The 17,534-nt window shown below is 39.8% G+C and overlaps 1 protein-coding gene across 2 annotated transcripts; it reads right to left on the minus strand.

Moving 5' to 3' along the window:
* Window positions 1–7,597: 7,597 nt before the first annotated feature.
* Window positions 7,598–16,064, minus strand: hgh1 (HGH1 homolog (S. cerevisiae)). 2 transcript variants are annotated; one of them, XM_074638440.1, is made up of 10 exons: window positions 15,924–16,064; window positions 14,526–14,644; window positions 13,900–14,038; window positions 13,556–13,693; window positions 13,298–13,449; window positions 12,568–12,668; window positions 11,353–11,451; window positions 10,715–10,806; window positions 10,499–10,621; window positions 7,598–9,545 (listed from the first exon to the last, which is right to left on the minus strand). In XM_074638440.1, the coding sequence occupies exons 2-10, from the start codon at window positions 14,633–14,635 to the stop codon at window positions 9,327–9,329; spliced, it is 1,173 nt and encodes a 390-aa protein (XP_074494541.1). In that variant the 5' UTR covers window positions 14,636–14,644; window positions 15,924–16,064; the 3' UTR covers window positions 7,598–9,326. The 2 variants fall into 2 exon arrangements, with proteins under 2 accessions (XP_074494541.1, XP_074494531.1); XM_074638430.1 differs by having other exon boundaries at window positions 14,526–14,648.
* Between the last annotated feature and the right edge of the window lie 1,470 nt (window positions 16,065–17,534).

The raw sequence follows: 17,534 nt of genomic DNA on the forward strand, positions 1-17,534 counted from the left end.
CCCTGGGTCGTGTGTTTCTACCGTAACTCTAAACCAATCCGAGCGTAACCTCAAGTTGTTATTGTGGTTCTTTATACAACCAAAACTCTGTTTATGTGTGTGTGAATGTGTGTGTGTGTGTGTGAATGGGGAGGGGGAGTGTGTGTTATGAATAGATGAAGTGAAGGATGGAGGAGGAGCAGGAGGAGGAGTGGATGGAGTTGGATGCTAAAACTCAGTTTGGAGTGGAAAAGTACAGCCGTCGGCTCCGGAGGCGGAGACTTCCTTGTTGAGTACACAAGCCAGCCAATCACAGCACAGAAAAACACATTGATTGACAGCGGTGCTCAGCGGTGTGACAAACCAGCAGTGAGGCTCCATTTCTGAACTCTGTCTTCATATAAAGTTTAGCTTTGAGTTTTGGATTCAAAGCTTCAGTCTTAAATATTCTACTCTGAAGTGAAACAGGGTTTAATGTGGAAAAAAGGATTATATTCCTGGAACCAACTGAGCTGTTTAGATGTTGAAGCAACTTTACCAAAACAGTTTTAAAAAGTTAATAAGCTACAACATTTATATATATATTTTTTAGAAACATTGTATGTGTAATCAATAACTTGTAAAGCAACTAAAACGTTATTGACCTTTCACTAAACCCCTCCCCCAAAATGATTCAATAGCTAAGCAACTGTTTCCACGGCAGCCAGGCTTTGGCTCTCTCCTCATGTCTAAGTGGTGTGCACGGAGCGGTAGTAACTAAGTAGCCTACATTTACTCAAGTACTCTACCTAAGTACTATTTTGAGGTACTGAGCCATTTTGCATAACAAGTACTTTTACTTTTGGTAATTAAAGTATATTTTGATGCTAGTATAAGGTAAAGTGAGTTTAAATGCAGGATTTTCAATTGCAATAAAGTATCTTTTACACTGTGGTATTATTACTTTTACTATTAATACTTCACCACTGGAACAGTGAGTAACATTTGGGGGGATCTACAGTATTAGCAGAAATGGAATATAATGTTCATAACTATGTTTTCATTAGTGTATAATCACCTGAAACTAAGAATCTTTGTCCCTGTTCAGAGCTGGTAACAACATGCGTCCTCAATGATCGGATCACAAGTGGACAGCTCTAAGTACAGGTGTGAACGCACTCCAGACACATTGAGGACGCATTGAGATTGGATCTTTCAGACCACATTCAGAGGTTGTCTGGGCCACATATGACCTCATTCTTTTAGCAGTGTGTAGTGAATGTGTCCTGGCCACATTAAGGACCGCCTAATCAAGTGAACAGTAAGGTGAGCGCTCGTCTGCCTCGCAGCATGGAAACGGCCTCTGTGCTCTACTGTATCCTGTCGGTACATCTGTATTTCATTAAAGTATACCGTATCTATAGGCTACATAGTATACAGACTATCAGACTGGGAACAGGAAGTGCATTATTATCATACTGTCGGAGATGTGTCTGTGTTTTTGTTCCGCTGCTTTGCGCGGAGCTGAGACTCGCCCACTCGCTCATTCTCATCCCCAGCTCTCTGAAGCTCTGTACCCTGCTGTTGTCTGGCAAAGGCAGCGGTGCCAGTGGCGCAGAGGTCCCCGGGTACCACCGGTCCAATAACCTTATATTTTGATGTTATAAAAATGTTAATGAAATGTACCCAAGTTCACGATATCACTACTGACATTCCTGTACTATTAAGTCACAACGGCTGCTGTATTAGCCATGTTTTTACTACGTGTTTATTTGCATATAGAGCGGGGAAGTGAGATCAGATCACAAGTGGTCACTCAAGACGCATGTGGAAACGCATTCTAATGCCAGGTGTGAACAGAAGTACTTAAAGTTGTCCACTTGTGATCAGATCATTTAGGACGCATCTTAATTCCAGGTCTGAAAAGGGCCTTTGTGTTAAGGGCCTAGGTTAGAATGAGCCCTTCATAGCTACATAGGTCCTCTTCACAGAGTCCACCATGTTGCTCCACCATGTTTCTACAGTAGCCCAGAACGGACAAACCAAAACACTGGCTCTAGAGAGAGACTTTCATGTTTTTAAGTTACCTGAAGCCCACCGTAGTTCTTCAACACGCTTGTGAAACAGCAATAATGTGAGCCGCAGACTGCAAAACTGTGGTACCACCAGCCGCAGAGTGACTTCTGTTGCTTTCACAGTAGTGTTATTATGGTAAGGATGGCCTCTGAGCGATGCGAACGGCGTTACCACGCTTTTGCACTTGGTGGCTTACGTTACCACAGTCTTGGAAAGGGAGGAGTGAGTGGAGGGGTACTCAATTGGTTTCAATCTGTAACCACACCACTAGATAGCATCAAATCCTACACAATGTCCTTTCAAGTTAATATCTGATACCACATGCTTGATATTTACACAATAACATGTATCTGTTTGCTTTCGTTTTGTTTTCTCTTGCCTGTGAAGGTAATGTAAGTAGTGTCTTAAGGTGTATGAAACTTGAAAAAAACAAAAAAACAAACATTCATTCATTCATTTGGTATCGATCTTCTAACAGAAGAAGAACACACACATCTTGATAAACCAGCCTCCAGGCTTTAGCATGTCAGCCATTTTTACATTTACAGACTTTGAGGCCGACCAGTCTGTGATCTGTTTGCTGCTGCTCCACTAACCTGACAGCTTTTTACCACACACACGCATGCACACACGCATGCACAAACACACACATACACACACACACACACAAAGAAGCTCAATTCAAGGAGAGAGAGAGAGAGGAGGAGTTGATATCCTTTCAGGAGTGTGGTGAATGTTTCACTGGACTGATAATCCCCTCAAGGCACACACATACACACACACACACACACATGCACACACACACACACACACACACACACTGGCTTTGTGTGATCACCTTGGGTTTGAGAGAGCAGCAGGGTGAGAGATAGCCATAACCTCATGGACTAAGTAGAAGAAAGTAAGATGCTTGTTATATGAAACGTTATCATTTTGTAGAGGATGTCAAAAGACTAGTCATTGGTGATAAAGTCAAAGTTTAGTTGCAAGTACGTTTTTGATTCTAAAAACATCCCATTCATGACTTAATCCACAATCCAAGTCATGTGACTTCAGTCCACAACTCTGGCATCTATAAGATAAGATGAGATAAGATTGTATTGATCTCTAGAGGAGAGGTTTAGTTGTTGTTGCAGCAGCACAAGGACATAAATAAATACGGTTAAATAGTGAAAGTAAAAAATAAATAATAAGAGGTATATAAAACTAAAACAAGAATAGAAGTAAAAATATAGACTATAGAAGAGCAATTAAAGACAAAGTTACAAGACAAAGGTGATGGGATGTGATAGCAGAGTCAGCAAGTCTAGTATAGACCTTTTCAAACTTGACAACATAAAGCTCCTTGTACTTCCTGACCATTTGGGACTAATCTACTAATCTCTAATATATATATATATATACTGTATATATATATATATAAAAAAAAATAAACGGCAGTGGTGTAGTGGAGGGTATACCCACCTTTCTGCCAAAAAGCCATTTGAATATATATGAGAGTTTACCCACTTCCTCCTCTGTAATGTACCCATAGTAGCCCACCCACCTTATCAACGACAACTACACCACCGGTTAACGCCCTCTAATCAGTCACTGAGCAACTCCACCTCACCCCTCTATTTGACTCTAAATGGGACCATAATTTACTAAATGAACATCATGCTGTATTGAAGAAGACTTGAAACTAGCGATTGAGACCATAAACTCATGTTTACAATGTTTACTGAGGTAATAAATCAAGTGAGAAGTAGGCTCATTTTCTCATAGACTTCTATACAATCAGACTTATTTTTGCAACCAGAGGAGTCGCCCCCTGCTGGGTGTTAGAGACAATACAGGTTTAAGGCACTTCAGCATTGGCTTCACTTTTCAGACCCTGGAGTTGCCCACTGTACATAATATCAGTAAGGAAAGGAAATATCGAATGGAAAATATAATATAGTATAGGATATAAGATATAATACAGCAATGTAGTGCTGTATAACATAATATTTTTTATAGTAGGTTTACAGCAATTTAACAATGTCAATATAATATAGTATAGTATAATATAGTACAATAATATATAATAAATAAAGTATAATAGCGATATATATAGGAAGAAGCACATAAATTGAATCAGAGGTAGGTTACTAAATACAAAAAAAACACTACTGTATATAGTAACTTTGAAAGTGCTGAAACACCAATAATCACAAATTTGATAAATTCAATAAATAAAGACAAAATGTCACTTGAGACACTCGAGGAACTGACAGTGTCTTGTGTCTGCAGAGAGCACAGTTAGCAGCATGGAAATGAAGTTATTGCACTTGCAAACGTGTGTGAAGTCAAGACAGTAGTCCTGTCAGTAGTGAAGGACGCAGTCAATGATAAATAATAAAATAAGGTAACATTTGCATCATATCTCATGAGCTTAACATAAGTTTTGCGTGTGAAAGTTTATCATATAGTAAGCTAACTCCAGTTGTTGGATACATGTGTAGGAATAGTACTACATGCACTCAGCTCAAGTCCAGCTGTGATGAAAGTGTGTCAGATGTACAACACAACCGTTAGTGTGTAGGACACGTCTGACATGTACTGTATGTGTGTGTGTGTGTGTGTGTGCGGAGGATACACACACGGAAGTGAAACAGGAAACCTCAGCGTGTGATTGGCTGGCCGGGACACACAGACCTAGTGACTCAACAGCACGGTGACGTCGAACCCGTCTGTTCAACACAAGTCCTCTTTCTTTTCCTTCCTGTCTTCACCCTCCAATGAACAAAAATGCAGCAGTGTGTTCGGTCTCAACATGTACTCTGATTCAGGAGCGGCTCTGCTCGCCGTCGCTCAGCTGCCAAACATCTAACTAGAATTTAGTTGGAAGAGTTGTGATTGATGGCTGGAGAGAGAGCACATTACACCCCAAAGACAAATAAAAACTTCTCCTCTGTTTGGTTTGTTCTCTATTTCACTTGACAGATGGTTAGATAAAAGAAAGGATGACTTCCTACTGAGGTCAATAAACTTTAGAGAAATTCAAATGACTTCAAAGTACAGCTTTAAAAGGCTAATTATAACTTTAGTCAGTCTGAAATGAGACGATTCCCTGGACTGTTTGGATTTGACCTTGTGACTGTCGAGGTGGAAAAACTCACAGAGACGCTGATAAAGAAACACCTGATCAGCATACACACACACACACACACACACACACACACACACACGGTTTAACTTCTATTCATTCTATTCATGTAAGGCCCCTTTCTGAATAATATTGTATTCCTCATCTTTTATTAAAACCTTACGTGAGTAGATCACCGACTGCAAAATGTTGCTCTACCAGCTACACTAATGCTAATCTGCTGACACACACAAAAAGGTTTCTGTACCTGTGAGGAACCTTATTTTTATACAGTAGCTTATTCTCCAGCCCCTCAACTGATCCTAAACCTGTTTCTGACTTAAACCCTAAAACCAGGTCTGCATCATCAAACCAGTGAGGATAGGACAAAATGTACTCTTTTCCAAAAATGTCCTTGGGTTCCACAAATGGCCTCACCTTCTCAAATTGTCCTCACTTCTTCAACTTTTCCCAAATGTCCTTGCTTTCTGCAACTGTCCTCACTGTCCAAAAAAGGTCTCAACTTTAAAAAAAAAAAAAAGTCCTCACTTTCCATCAGTGTCTTCACTTTTAAAACTGTTCTCACTTTCTTGAAAAAGTCTCTTAACTTTGCAGAAAAAAGGCTTTTCTTTTCAAAAATTCAAACTGGTCCTCACAAGGACAGAAGAAGAAAGCGCACACACATGCATGCATGCACGCACGTACGCACACACACACACACACACACACACACACAAGCACAGAATTGAGAGCAGTTCGTTTTAGTTCCTGATTTGATCTGGAGTGAGCATGACTCTTGTAAAGGTTGAAGTTTACAGCAGTTATCTCCCTGATCAAAGTTTATACGTGAAGCTGTTTCAGAGATCATCTGAATTTATCAGAGTTCGGACACAAAACTACAAAAAGCTAATGGGGAACTTAATATACAAACAAACAAAATATATACATGATGACATATTTTGCACGTATTAGGTTCAAATGATTTGACTTCAAGCTTTTTGACTCACTATGGAGTCACATCGTGAGATACTTGAATCATTCTTAAATTTCCGTCTGTTTATTTTCAACTTCCCACAGAGGAGAGCAGCAGTGCAGTTCTTGCTGGTTTCAGATCAACGTCAGTGTGGAGAAATGACTCCGACACCCCCTTCTGGTAAATCAGTGTCATGTAAAAACTACCTCAGTGGAGCAACAACTGTCCTCTTTTCCTGAAGTTTGGTGAAAATCTGACCAGAAATCAGTGAGAGCCGTTCAGTATCAGGAGATAAATAGATTATTTTATAAAGACTGGACGCTCCTCTTTAGAGGAGGTTATCTAAAAAGAAGGAAAACATGTCAGTTTGAATTAAAAGAAGACAAATTCAACATGATTGAAGCTGCTGATTCACATCACACCAGTCAAAACTTTCAGTTAACTGAGATATTTTCGGGCGCAAATAAAAGATATCTTAAAGGATTCTTATTTTTATTATTATGAATTGGTTTGCCACAAATCACTGGTGAATTAAAGGAAAAAATAATGGATTGTGATACAGTATATTGGGGGTTGTAATGGATTTTCTGCACAGAAAAGGATTTTTAAAGGGTAGAAAGTCTTTACTGGTACCCCTTAATTTGTAACTATAAGTCCCTCATTTTTCACCACATATCGGGGGTCAGTGGATATTACAGATGTCCATTTTAGAGTGAAGATACTGGCATCATATGAAACTAGAAAACATAAGGAATCCATTGGTACCAACCATGTCATACTAGCATGTCGCCAAGGAGGTTAAATAACGCTCCAAACTTACGCTTAACTTTGGTGAAGAAAAACTGTCATGGCCATTTTCAAAGGGATCCCTTGACCTCTGACATCAAGATATGTGAATGAAAATGGGTTATCTGGGTACCCACGAGTCTCCCCTTTACAGACATGCCCACTTTATGATAATCACATGCAGTTTGGGGCAAGTCATAGTCAAGTCAGCACACTGACACACTGACAGCTGTTGACAGGTACCCCTTTAAGGTATATTTTGAACAGATAAAAAATGTGCGATTAATCGAGATTAACTATGGACAATCATGAGATTAATCGCGAATAAATATTTTAATCGATTGACAGCCCGTATGGATATATAAATACATTATAATGCATTAAGGGGGGAGGAGGAGATTTTTTAAGGTAGCCAAAAAATGTAACTCTAAATTATAAAGCAGAAAACGAGAGACGTGACCGGCAGACACATCAGTAAATGGAACTACAAAAAGTAAAATGCAAAATGTTAAAATGGGAACTAAATGTATTCTGAGAGACACATTAATTAAACGGAATAACCAAAGAGAAAAATGTAAAAGCCTTTTTGAATGTAATTAAATTCAAATAATGTTTGATTCCATTTTGAAAGTCAATCATTTACTCGTCATTTAACAACAGAATAAGAAAACTGAATTATTAATTGGCAAGATCAATGATGTTTAATTCACTTTTACTTGAAAGGAAATGCAATTATCCAATTTACAATGGCTTTTTTTAGTTTATAAATTTATTAAAGGGGCACTCTGCTGGTAAGTTTTACTCAGCCAATAAAAACTGTGGTATAATGTCTTCTGTGGCTCTAGAGGAGCAGTGACCTGTTTGAGAAATATTACACTGAAAAAGGCACAGTACAGTACAGACTGCATGTGTGACATAATAATAATAATAATACAATAGTGGGTTCAGATGTTACTCTTGTAGCTCATTTCATAGCACACAGAGGATTATATAAATAAATGAACAGTGGTAATACTGTTATTTTATTTGGTATGGGATTATAATCTCTTAACTGTCTTTATGACACGTTTTAATGACACCAAAATTTATGGAGACATAAAAACAAACACTGATGTAATGTACATCTGGCATAGTTTATAACGATGTCCAATGTTTTAAGGAGGATCTTTCCTTTAACCTCCTAACAGGTCACAGAACAGTCATCACGATCTCACGCTGTGTATCCAAACAAACTCACAGAGCGTTGTTTTAAATTCTAGTAGAGATCTCAGAGTTTCCAAAGAGCCGTTTGAAATCATGCAGCAGATGTGAAGAATATTTCTATTTGGGGGAAAGGTGTCTTGGGTTTGAATATTTCACTCAGTGTAAACGTCATACAGCTTCAATGAAGAGCTGGAACAGCATGATACACAACGTACAGTATAGGATACTGTCCGACAGAAAGGAATAAGAGCACTTTTCTAACTTTAAACCTACTTAAAGTGGAAATTAAGAGTGATAAGGCGAGAACAGTCTGAGAACCCAACCAGAAGGTGATATCTCTGTCCTCAGCAGGCCACAATGCTCCTCATTACACAGTGTTGGCAATTTTACATGTCGTCTCATATCTGAATAAATCATTTCTACATTTAAAGAGGACCTATTATGCTCATTTTCAGGTTCATACTTGTATTTTGGGTTTCTACTAGAACATGTTTACATGCTTTAAAAAAAAGCCCGGTCCGCTCTGATTGGTCAGCCCACTCTGTTGTGATTGGTCAACCAAACCAAACTCTTCGGACTCTGCTCCAGCTCCGCTCTAACTAGCTTTGTTTGAGGGCTTGTCAAACTAGGCAAAGTGTGTTACTTGGTGACATCACCACGTTGCGGAAGAAAAGGTGGGACTTCAAGCGAGGCGTTTCCGGGAGCAGTGTTTCTGTGGGGGAGAGGAACTCCCTTTGGCGTGGACTTTGGGCTTTGTAACTTTGCAGACTTTTTATATGCACAAAAAACTATATAACACTAAAGGAAAGAGATGAAGCACAAAAAGCATAACAGGTCCTCTTTAAGACATGTAGGCATTCGTTTTTGTAATGCTTGTTCCGTTTTTTCGGACCACTGTAATGAATTTGTCATTTTTAATAAAAATGATAATAAAATCATGAAACACTGTGAATGAGGCAATTATGAGATGTTGAAACTTTTTCTGATGTCAGATCCATCTATGAAATTATTTTTTCCCCTTGTGGTGTAAGAAAGAGGAATAGCAAATAAATTCAGTAATAAATTATGTAGCCTTTTCAACTCAGTGCTGTTGTCCAGCAGTGATACCGCTCCGTCTGTGGACCAGCTGAGAGATCACACAGTAGCGTGGCTTTTTCTAAACATCCTTTCATGTCTTGCCATCACTTTAACAGAAGATGAAGCCAGTTCTAAAAACGGGCTTTATCGAATCAGTCCACTCTCCTGTTCTTTGTCTGTCTCCTCTGCATCACTCTTCTTCTTCCTCTCCTCCTCCTCCTCCTGTCTCATCTGCTCCGCCTCTTTCTCCAGCTCCTGCTGTTCTTTGGTGTCTGCCTCCTTCAGTTTCACCTCCACGTCCTCAGGAATCTCCACCTCCATCAGGTTGTCCATCCCCTGCTCCGGCTCGTCTCCTATCAGCACCTGGAGGGAGACCATACACTGTATCAAATATGGACATAGTCTCCGTGACGTCCCCCGTAGGTTTAGCCGTTGTGAAGCTCAAAGTGGGTGGTTCCGGCCGTTGCCATCTTGGCAGTGACAACACAGCCTAACTCCTGGTTAATCTAAGTAGAATTACCCCCTTGTGGTTGTATGCCTACGCCAACCATTCAAGTGTCAGTTAACATCCATGTTTGTCCAAAATGTCATCACTTCATTATTTTATCCTGTTAGACATTTGTGTGAAATTGTCATAATTAACATGTGAATTCTTGAGTTATGGCCAAAAATGTGTTTTGTGAGATCACAGTGACCTTGACATTTGACCTTTGAGCACCAAATTCTATCGAGTTCATCCTTGAGTCCAAGTGGATGTTTGTGCCAAATTTGAAGAAATTCATTCCAGGTATTCCTGAAATATCACATTCACATGAATGGTCCGGACGTACAACATGATGATGCGAAAGAAAGAAAGACAGACAGACAATAGGGGCGGCATGGCTCTATCGTTTAGTAATCGGGAGGTTCCTGGTTCGATCCCCGGCTCTTCCAGAGAGAGTGTCGAAGTGTCCTTGAGCAACACACTGAACCCTTAACCGCTCCTGATGAGCAGGTTGGCACCTTGCATGGCAGCCTCTGCCATCAGTGTATGAACGTGTGTGTGAAAGGGTGAATGTTGACATGAAGTGACCTTTGAGTGGTCGGAAGACTAGAAAATGCAAGTCCATTTACCATTTACAGAAGCCTTAGGCTTCCGATGAAAAAAGAATGAATACTTTAGCTATTATGGTTTATTATTTTAGATCAATTCAAACAGGATCATGCCATCAACGATCTCCCACTGACGTTTTAAAGGGTTAAGGGGAAGATAACCACTGTAATATAGAAATAAAACTTATTTGACAGTTATAAGATGATGATTTGCTCTTTCCTACCTGGACCAGTTTCTCACAGGCTGCTGCAACGTGGACGTCCTTCTCCCAGCGGTGGAGCTCTCTAATGATTGGATAAGCGTTCTTGTCTTTCAGTATGTCCCGGCCGGCTCTGGTTGCTGTCAGCTGCACAAGAGACAAACGGTAAAGAGCTCAACATGAAAACATTAGTCCATAGGGGTGTCTGTGTGTTTGATGTGCATGTTTGTTGTGTCGTACCAGTAAAAGTGTTTCCAGCAGCATCTTTCTGATGTCGGGGTCTTCTTCTCTCTTCTTGTCCTCGGGGAGGTATTGTAGGTCCACAGGCAGACCTGAACATCACATGTTAGATTCAGACTCAGCGTGACTTCCCTGCCCACTCAGCCCCAAGCCCAGTGGTTCCTACTGAAGGTACAAATCTTTAAAAACATTCACAAATATATATTTTAATTTGTCAAAAAAAAGGCTCAGTAATTTCCTAAAATAGTTGGTCATTGTAGTTTGTCACAACTTTACTGAAACAGGAGGAAATAGTGAATTTCTTGGGGACTATTTTCAGCGGCGGATTAATCCACATGTGATACCCTATTGAGTATTTGGTGCAGCAGGATGGAGTTTGTGGGATTAAGTCAAGATAAACTACAGAGTGTGTTTATGGTGATGAAGGAACATGTCACTGTGTTTTTAATAGTTTTTACACAACAATGGAGCACTATGGCACAGAGGAAGAAGATAATACTTGTCAGTAGATCAATTCATTGTTGGTTTTGCTCTTTGTATGGTATTTGTTGACAAAAAGACATTTTGAGAATGTCACCAGACTTGTCTATTAAAATATGATAAACTGAATTAACTAAAACAGTTAATTAGAAACTCACCGTCATTTTCCTCCTCCGTCAGCTCCTCTGGACCGGCCAGTGGCAGCAGGAGGGAGGGCAGGATGTCCACAGCGTCGCTGAGCAACCACTCATGATGGGCTGCACAGATTGAGGAGAGGTTAGCGTTCAGACGACTGGAAGTAATGTTGGACTTCAGTTCAGTGAGGACATGACAAAGACGTTACTGAATACCTGGCGTAGCATCTCTCACATGATTTATTCTTTCTGTCCAATTACTATTATGATTTTAGGAGCCAAAGTGTATATTTAGCCTGTCGTTTATTATTATTATTATCATTTGTTTAGGCTACAGACGTTCTTTTGGTTAACATCACTTTGGGTAATTACCTGTTCACTTGGATCATGGGATTTAGACAAAGAGGGTGAGTAAGGCTTGGACATTTTCTGTTGACTACCACATCACGTCAGGGCCTACTTTAATTTATCCATAACAGTTGTTTCTTTTCATTCTTTTCATTTAATAAACAGTCAAACGCATCTGGATTTAAGTATGGATTAGTTTTAGGCATCACAGTAAAGAGCCTACTTAGCCTCTTAGCTGCCTTTTAATTGATAGTAGTTGCTACAATGATTTTAGCGCTCAGCCAAAGGATCTATTTGATCTGATTTCAGAATCACTTCAGCTGGACTTATCACAGCGTTCAGGCCCTGTAGAGGCTACTTCCCCAGACACTGACGAAGATTACGTCTTAAAAGAGACGGATGTATTATCACATTTCCAGCATCTGGCAAGAATGCATCGTATTTCAGGCCATCTCCAATGCTTCTTGGATGCATTTACGATGTTTTCATACCAAGGCCCTGTTCAGACCTGGTGTTAACATGCGTCCTCAGTGATCGGATCACAATTGGACAGCTCTAAGTACAGGTGTGAACACACTGAAGACGCATTGAGGACGCATCGAGATCCGATCGCTCAGACCACATTCATCAATATATAGGAAATTACTACTGACATTCATGTAATCTTCATCACAACGTCTGCTGTATTAGCCATGTGTTTACTACATGCTTATTTGCATATAGAGCGGGGGAGTGAGGTCGGATCACAAGTGGTCACTGGAGACGCATTTTAATGGCAGGTGTGAACAGACGTACTTAGAGCTGTCCACTTGTGATCATATCACCCAAGACGCATGTTAATACCATGTCTGAACAGGGCCCATGTGTAAACGAGGTCTCCGTGTGTCTCACCGTGGTCAAAGCAACAGTTGCGCAGAGTCCCGACGACTCCACCCCTCCTCACCGCTGATGCCTGGTACTGAGTGAATGGAAACAACCTCTGGATTACACACCTGCAACACACACACACACATTTAAAATGCTGCAGCAGCTGCAGGGCCAAATTATGTCAATGTCTCGAGTTCAAGTGAATGTACTGTGAATATTGGGGGTGTAACAGCTGGTGTATCTGTCTTCAGTATGCCTCATGAACCAAATATTACTCCTGATTTAGACTAATGCACTCTGACTGAAGCAGCACGTTAGCAGCAGCAGCTCCAGTCCTCCGTCTGTGTCCACACATGATGCGTTCAGGCACAGTATTTAGTGTGGGTCACCTGCCTTTTGGCAGCGCTCAGAGCCCAACAAACAATCACTGCAGTTACAGATGTACAAATGTGAAGAGGAAGAAAATAGACTTAGCAGAAACATATATTTTGGGTATCTTTGGTAGTTGTTGCTGTATTGTTCATATAGTGAGTGCGGTTGGTGATAATATATAAGAGATTTTGGTCACTCTCCTCTGTCTCTTCCCTAAATTCCCACTGGCCCTGTAGGATAGTGAAGGAAAAGCCCACTTTTTACACACAAATTGCAGCAAAAAAAGGGGATGATATCATTTTTGAAAAATTCCAAAAGCTGGGTGCTGCAGATCTGCCCTCTGTCTGACCATCAGTTGTTGTCCTGCAGAGGAATCAATCACCTCTCCTTGTCCATCAAGTAGTCCCTGGTCTCGGGCAGCTGTGTCAGGTTGGACAGCAGAGAACCCAGATAGTGGAGCTGAGCCTTCTCGTTGTAACCTTCAGTGCAGAAGATCTCCACCAGCTTCGGCAGACCAACCTCCTCTTGGAGGACCTGAAAAAGCAACAAAACACTTCATCTCTCATCTGGTTCTGATGACCCGGGAGGCATTGTGGACCTGTATGGAATCAGCAGCTCACTGAGTCAAGCTGGGACCCACCTTGAACACAGTCTTGCAGGTCTTTTTATGGCGGGTCAGGTTGGACAGGATGGAGCAGATCCGATCAGAGAACAGGTACTCTGGATCCAGAAGCTTCTTTAACAACACCGGAAGAACTTTGACATCTTCCACCAAAACCTGGATGAGACACAACCAAGAACACCTGTAACCTGTTTGTCTGAATCCACAACATCTCTGAGGGCTGACATTTCTTTTTGTTTTGATTTATTTGTCAAATGTCTGTTATCACAACAGCCTCTCTGAGACAGTTGAGTTACTTATCAATAACTCATCAATAACAGTTTGTTTAGACTGGAATCTGCTGGTCAGTCATGACTGGTCACCTGGTGCAGAGTCTCGTCAGCTGACAGGTTGACGAGGATGTGGAAACAGTCCTTCGCGATAGCAACAGAGGGGTCAGACGTCAGAGCAAACATGGCAACAAGTAAGTCAGGTTTAAGGCGGAGGAAGCGACAGCCATCCCTGAAAACAAACACACAGAAATAAAGAGAGTTACTGGAATCATGCTGGCTGGAAATCACAGACGCAAAACAGCGTCTCTCTTTTATTTAGTCAGGGTGCTCCTGCTTTTATTGATAATTTACTTTTCTTTCAGCACACCTGCAGTGTAGCTTATAAGATCCTACATGTCAAGTCTCACATTTTACCTGACTAAAACGTACATCTTAGTGCCTCTGATCGCCACCTGTGATGTGGAAACATACATCTGTAATGTGCGTCCTGCTCATAGTTCAGTAATAAAATCCTACAGCACTGTGGAGCAACTCTCCGTTCAACTCAAAGTGTTTATCACATTGGACTGCAGTGGACGAGGCAGCGTCACAGTCTTGTCTGCTTCAGGACTAGTTTAGCATTTGTATCCAAGCTGAGAGCCTCAGAGGGGCGAGCAGAAACATTGATAAAGGTTTCATCATCATCATCATCATCATCATCAACATCTGCGTCCTACCTGTTTCCAGACAGTCCCAGGATGTACCCTGTGGTGTGACCTTTGACATCAGGACGTGTACTCGGGTTTAGGAAGGAGAGCAGCTCTGCAGCCTCCGTATCACTCAGCATCTTCTAACACTGTCTGATAAACAGCAACAGTATAGTTTTGCATTAGGTTCATATGTGGTCGAACAAAGAAGTATTGAGACAGACAATTCACTTAAAGGGACCAGCGTGTAGCATTTCGGGGGATCTATTTGCAGAAATGGAATAAAATATTCAGAACTGTGTTTTCATTAGTGTATAATCACCTGAAATTAAGAATCGTTGTGTTTTTGTTAGTTTAGAATGAGCCCTTCACATCCTTTATATCAAATCCTACACACAAATGTCACTTTTGGTGGGACAAGATGTCTCAACTAGAACTGTTTTTTGTGAGGGGTCACAAGCCAAAATGTTTGGGAACCAATGTTTTAATCTTTAAATCTATTTTGTCTTAATCCAGCTGTCAGATAAATGTAGTGGAGTAGAAGTATAAAGTAGCATCAAATGGAAATACTCAAGTTTAGTACAAGTACCTCAAAACTGTACTCAAGCACAGTACTTGAGTAAATGTACTTGGTTACTTTCCACCACTGTGTATAAGACATCAAAGATTGAACAAACATTGAAGCTGTAATTATTAACTCAAATTTCAGATAACTGACATTTATGGACTGCTATTTCTCAAATTAAATGTAATACTGTACTTTAAAATGACACACGTCCACCCTTAAAGTGAGCTGTCATAAAGTCATTATAGCACCTAAAATAACAAACTAATCAGCCATTTGACAGATTACATTGTTGTTACGAGACTCTATAACAAGTTTACAGCAGGTGTTACACTATATTATACATAGAAGATGTTTGTTTGTGTAATCTGTTTCAGACTCAGTGTCTATCTCCTGCATGTTTGGGCTGTAATCAGCTTTATTCTCTAAACTGTTGTTACACTGGAGATGTGTGTAATTTAGCAGACTGCTGTGTCATAACACAACAAAGGTTTATCTGTTATTATCTCCACATAAATGCCTCAATAATACTGTTTATAATGTATGTGTTTTGACTGTTGTTTTGCTGTGATTTCATACTGCAGACACTGATAACCAAGGCTAATGTCAACAATAAAGTCTATCTCATCTACTGTCTTATTCATGCTTGTTTACTTCAGTAAGTCTGTCTGTAGCCATGTTGGGTAAATACCATGTTATCTACAGCAGCTACAGTTAAATTACTCAGAAAGAAATAGTCAAAGTTTACATGTAATGACATCATCTGACAGTTTGACTAAACACTGTAGTGAACTAGTGAACTAGTGAACTACTGAATGACATCCAGGAGTCTGTTTCTCTAAATAATAACTAATATATCTTACCTTTAACGAGCTATAAGACTTGTCCACTGTTCATATGGCTGTTTTACCTCTTTTATAATCCTCTGCTTACATTACTCAGCATGAGTACAGGACACATGTGGACACCGCAGAGAAAACACCTCCTCTTCCGGGTTGTCTTCCTCGCTGGCTCTCTTTCCAGCAGCTCAACCAGCTGAGTGCTCGCTGCCGCCCTCTAGTGGTCGCCATGTGGCGGTGTCTGGTTTGACATCCACAGCTGGATCTCGTTGAAGCTGGATAACATCCCAAAATGTACTTTCAGGACATTTTGTACCATAAGAATGCGAGAGAAACAACTATAATGTTATTTTAACTGTGAGTAAACTTACACCTCATCCATTGTTTTTCTCTACCTTTTATATGACTTTTATATAGTTTTACGACATTCCTGCTTATATTAGTTTATTAATTTTACTATTACTGTACACCTGTCTACCACAAATATAATATATATTATTTGATTTCATATTTTAAATATATTAATCTTATTATTTTATCCCTATATTTTAATTTCTACACTATTGTATGTCTTAAATTCTCATTTTATACATGTCAGAGCATTGTTGAAGGGAGCCTGTAATCTAAGATTCATTACTCACTGTAATTGTTGTACATATGTCAATAAATAAGTTAACTAGCTGCAAATTATACATCATATATTTACAGTTTAAAATACACACTTCCATTCAATATTTATTCCTTTGCACTATTTGTATTTGTTTATAATTTACAGTAACATTTGTATATAGTTTTGTATACAGACATTGCACGTTATTGGTCATTGATGCTTTTTATTATATATTTTATGTATGCACATGTCTATATATATTTCCCCTACTTGTATGTACATAATATTTATATGTTTGTGCTTTTCTTTGTTCAGCTTTGTTGTCCTTGTCTTTAGCTGTATGTCTATTTCTATCTTCCTGTAAGTGTGTAACATTGAGAGCAACTTAAAACCAGAGTCAGATTCCTTGTCTGTGCACCTACGTGGGCAATAAAGCTGATTCTGATATAGAAGAGTATGACGCCCTCAATCTCTGTTCACACATGAATTTTTTTTTTTTTCCATAAAATGGCTGTTATTTGAATTTTATTAAACACATTTAATAATGTTGACCTGCATATTGCTGCATCCAGTAATTACCAGGTATTTGGCATTTCTCTCACCTTCTTTAAAAACCAATAACACCAAAATAATCAAAAAAGCACATTATAATAAAGGTCACAATTTCCACAAGCCATCAGACATTGTGACATTACTACGCCTGAACAACAATGTGCAACATCTATCGTCAGGTGGGCTACTTGGCCTCTCTTTCACCCGCTTTAAAGCAACAGTCACACTGTTACCATGGTCACAGAATATGGTGTAACACCGGTAAGCTAACCGGCTGCAGCTTCATATTTATGTGTCTTCTCATCGAACTCTTCACCAATTTCTCAAAATGTTGAACTATTCCTTTAAAATAAGATGACTGTGCAGCTTATTTTTAAGTAAAAACAATGAGCATTATTTATTATTAAAGGTAACCCGAGGAGAGTTTTTTTTTAACCACTTTACCATTAGTGGTCCTCTTCTTCTGATCGACA

Source organism: Sebastes fasciatus, chromosome 1 (assembly GCF_043250625.1).
Source record: "Sebastes fasciatus isolate fSebFas1 chromosome 1, fSebFas1.pri, whole genome shotgun sequence".
NCBI lineage: Eukaryota > Metazoa > Chordata > Actinopteri > Perciformes > Sebastidae > Sebastes > Sebastes fasciatus.

Excerpts from the sequence above, each read along its gene's own strand:
- hgh1 (XM_074638440.1), bottom strand. The coding sequence starts at position 14,635 with ATGCTGAGTGATACGGAGGCTGCAGAGCTGCTCTCCTTCCTAAACCCG. Across the intron at positions 12,669-13,297 it reads TACTTGATGGACAAGGAGAG|GTGTGTAATCCAGAGGTTGT; the intron begins GTGATTGATTCC and ends TGTGTGTTGCAG. Across the intron at positions 11,452-12,567 it reads CAACTGTTGCTTTGACCACG|CCCATCATGAGTGGTTGCTC; the intron begins GTGAGACACACG and ends CAATCTGTGCAG.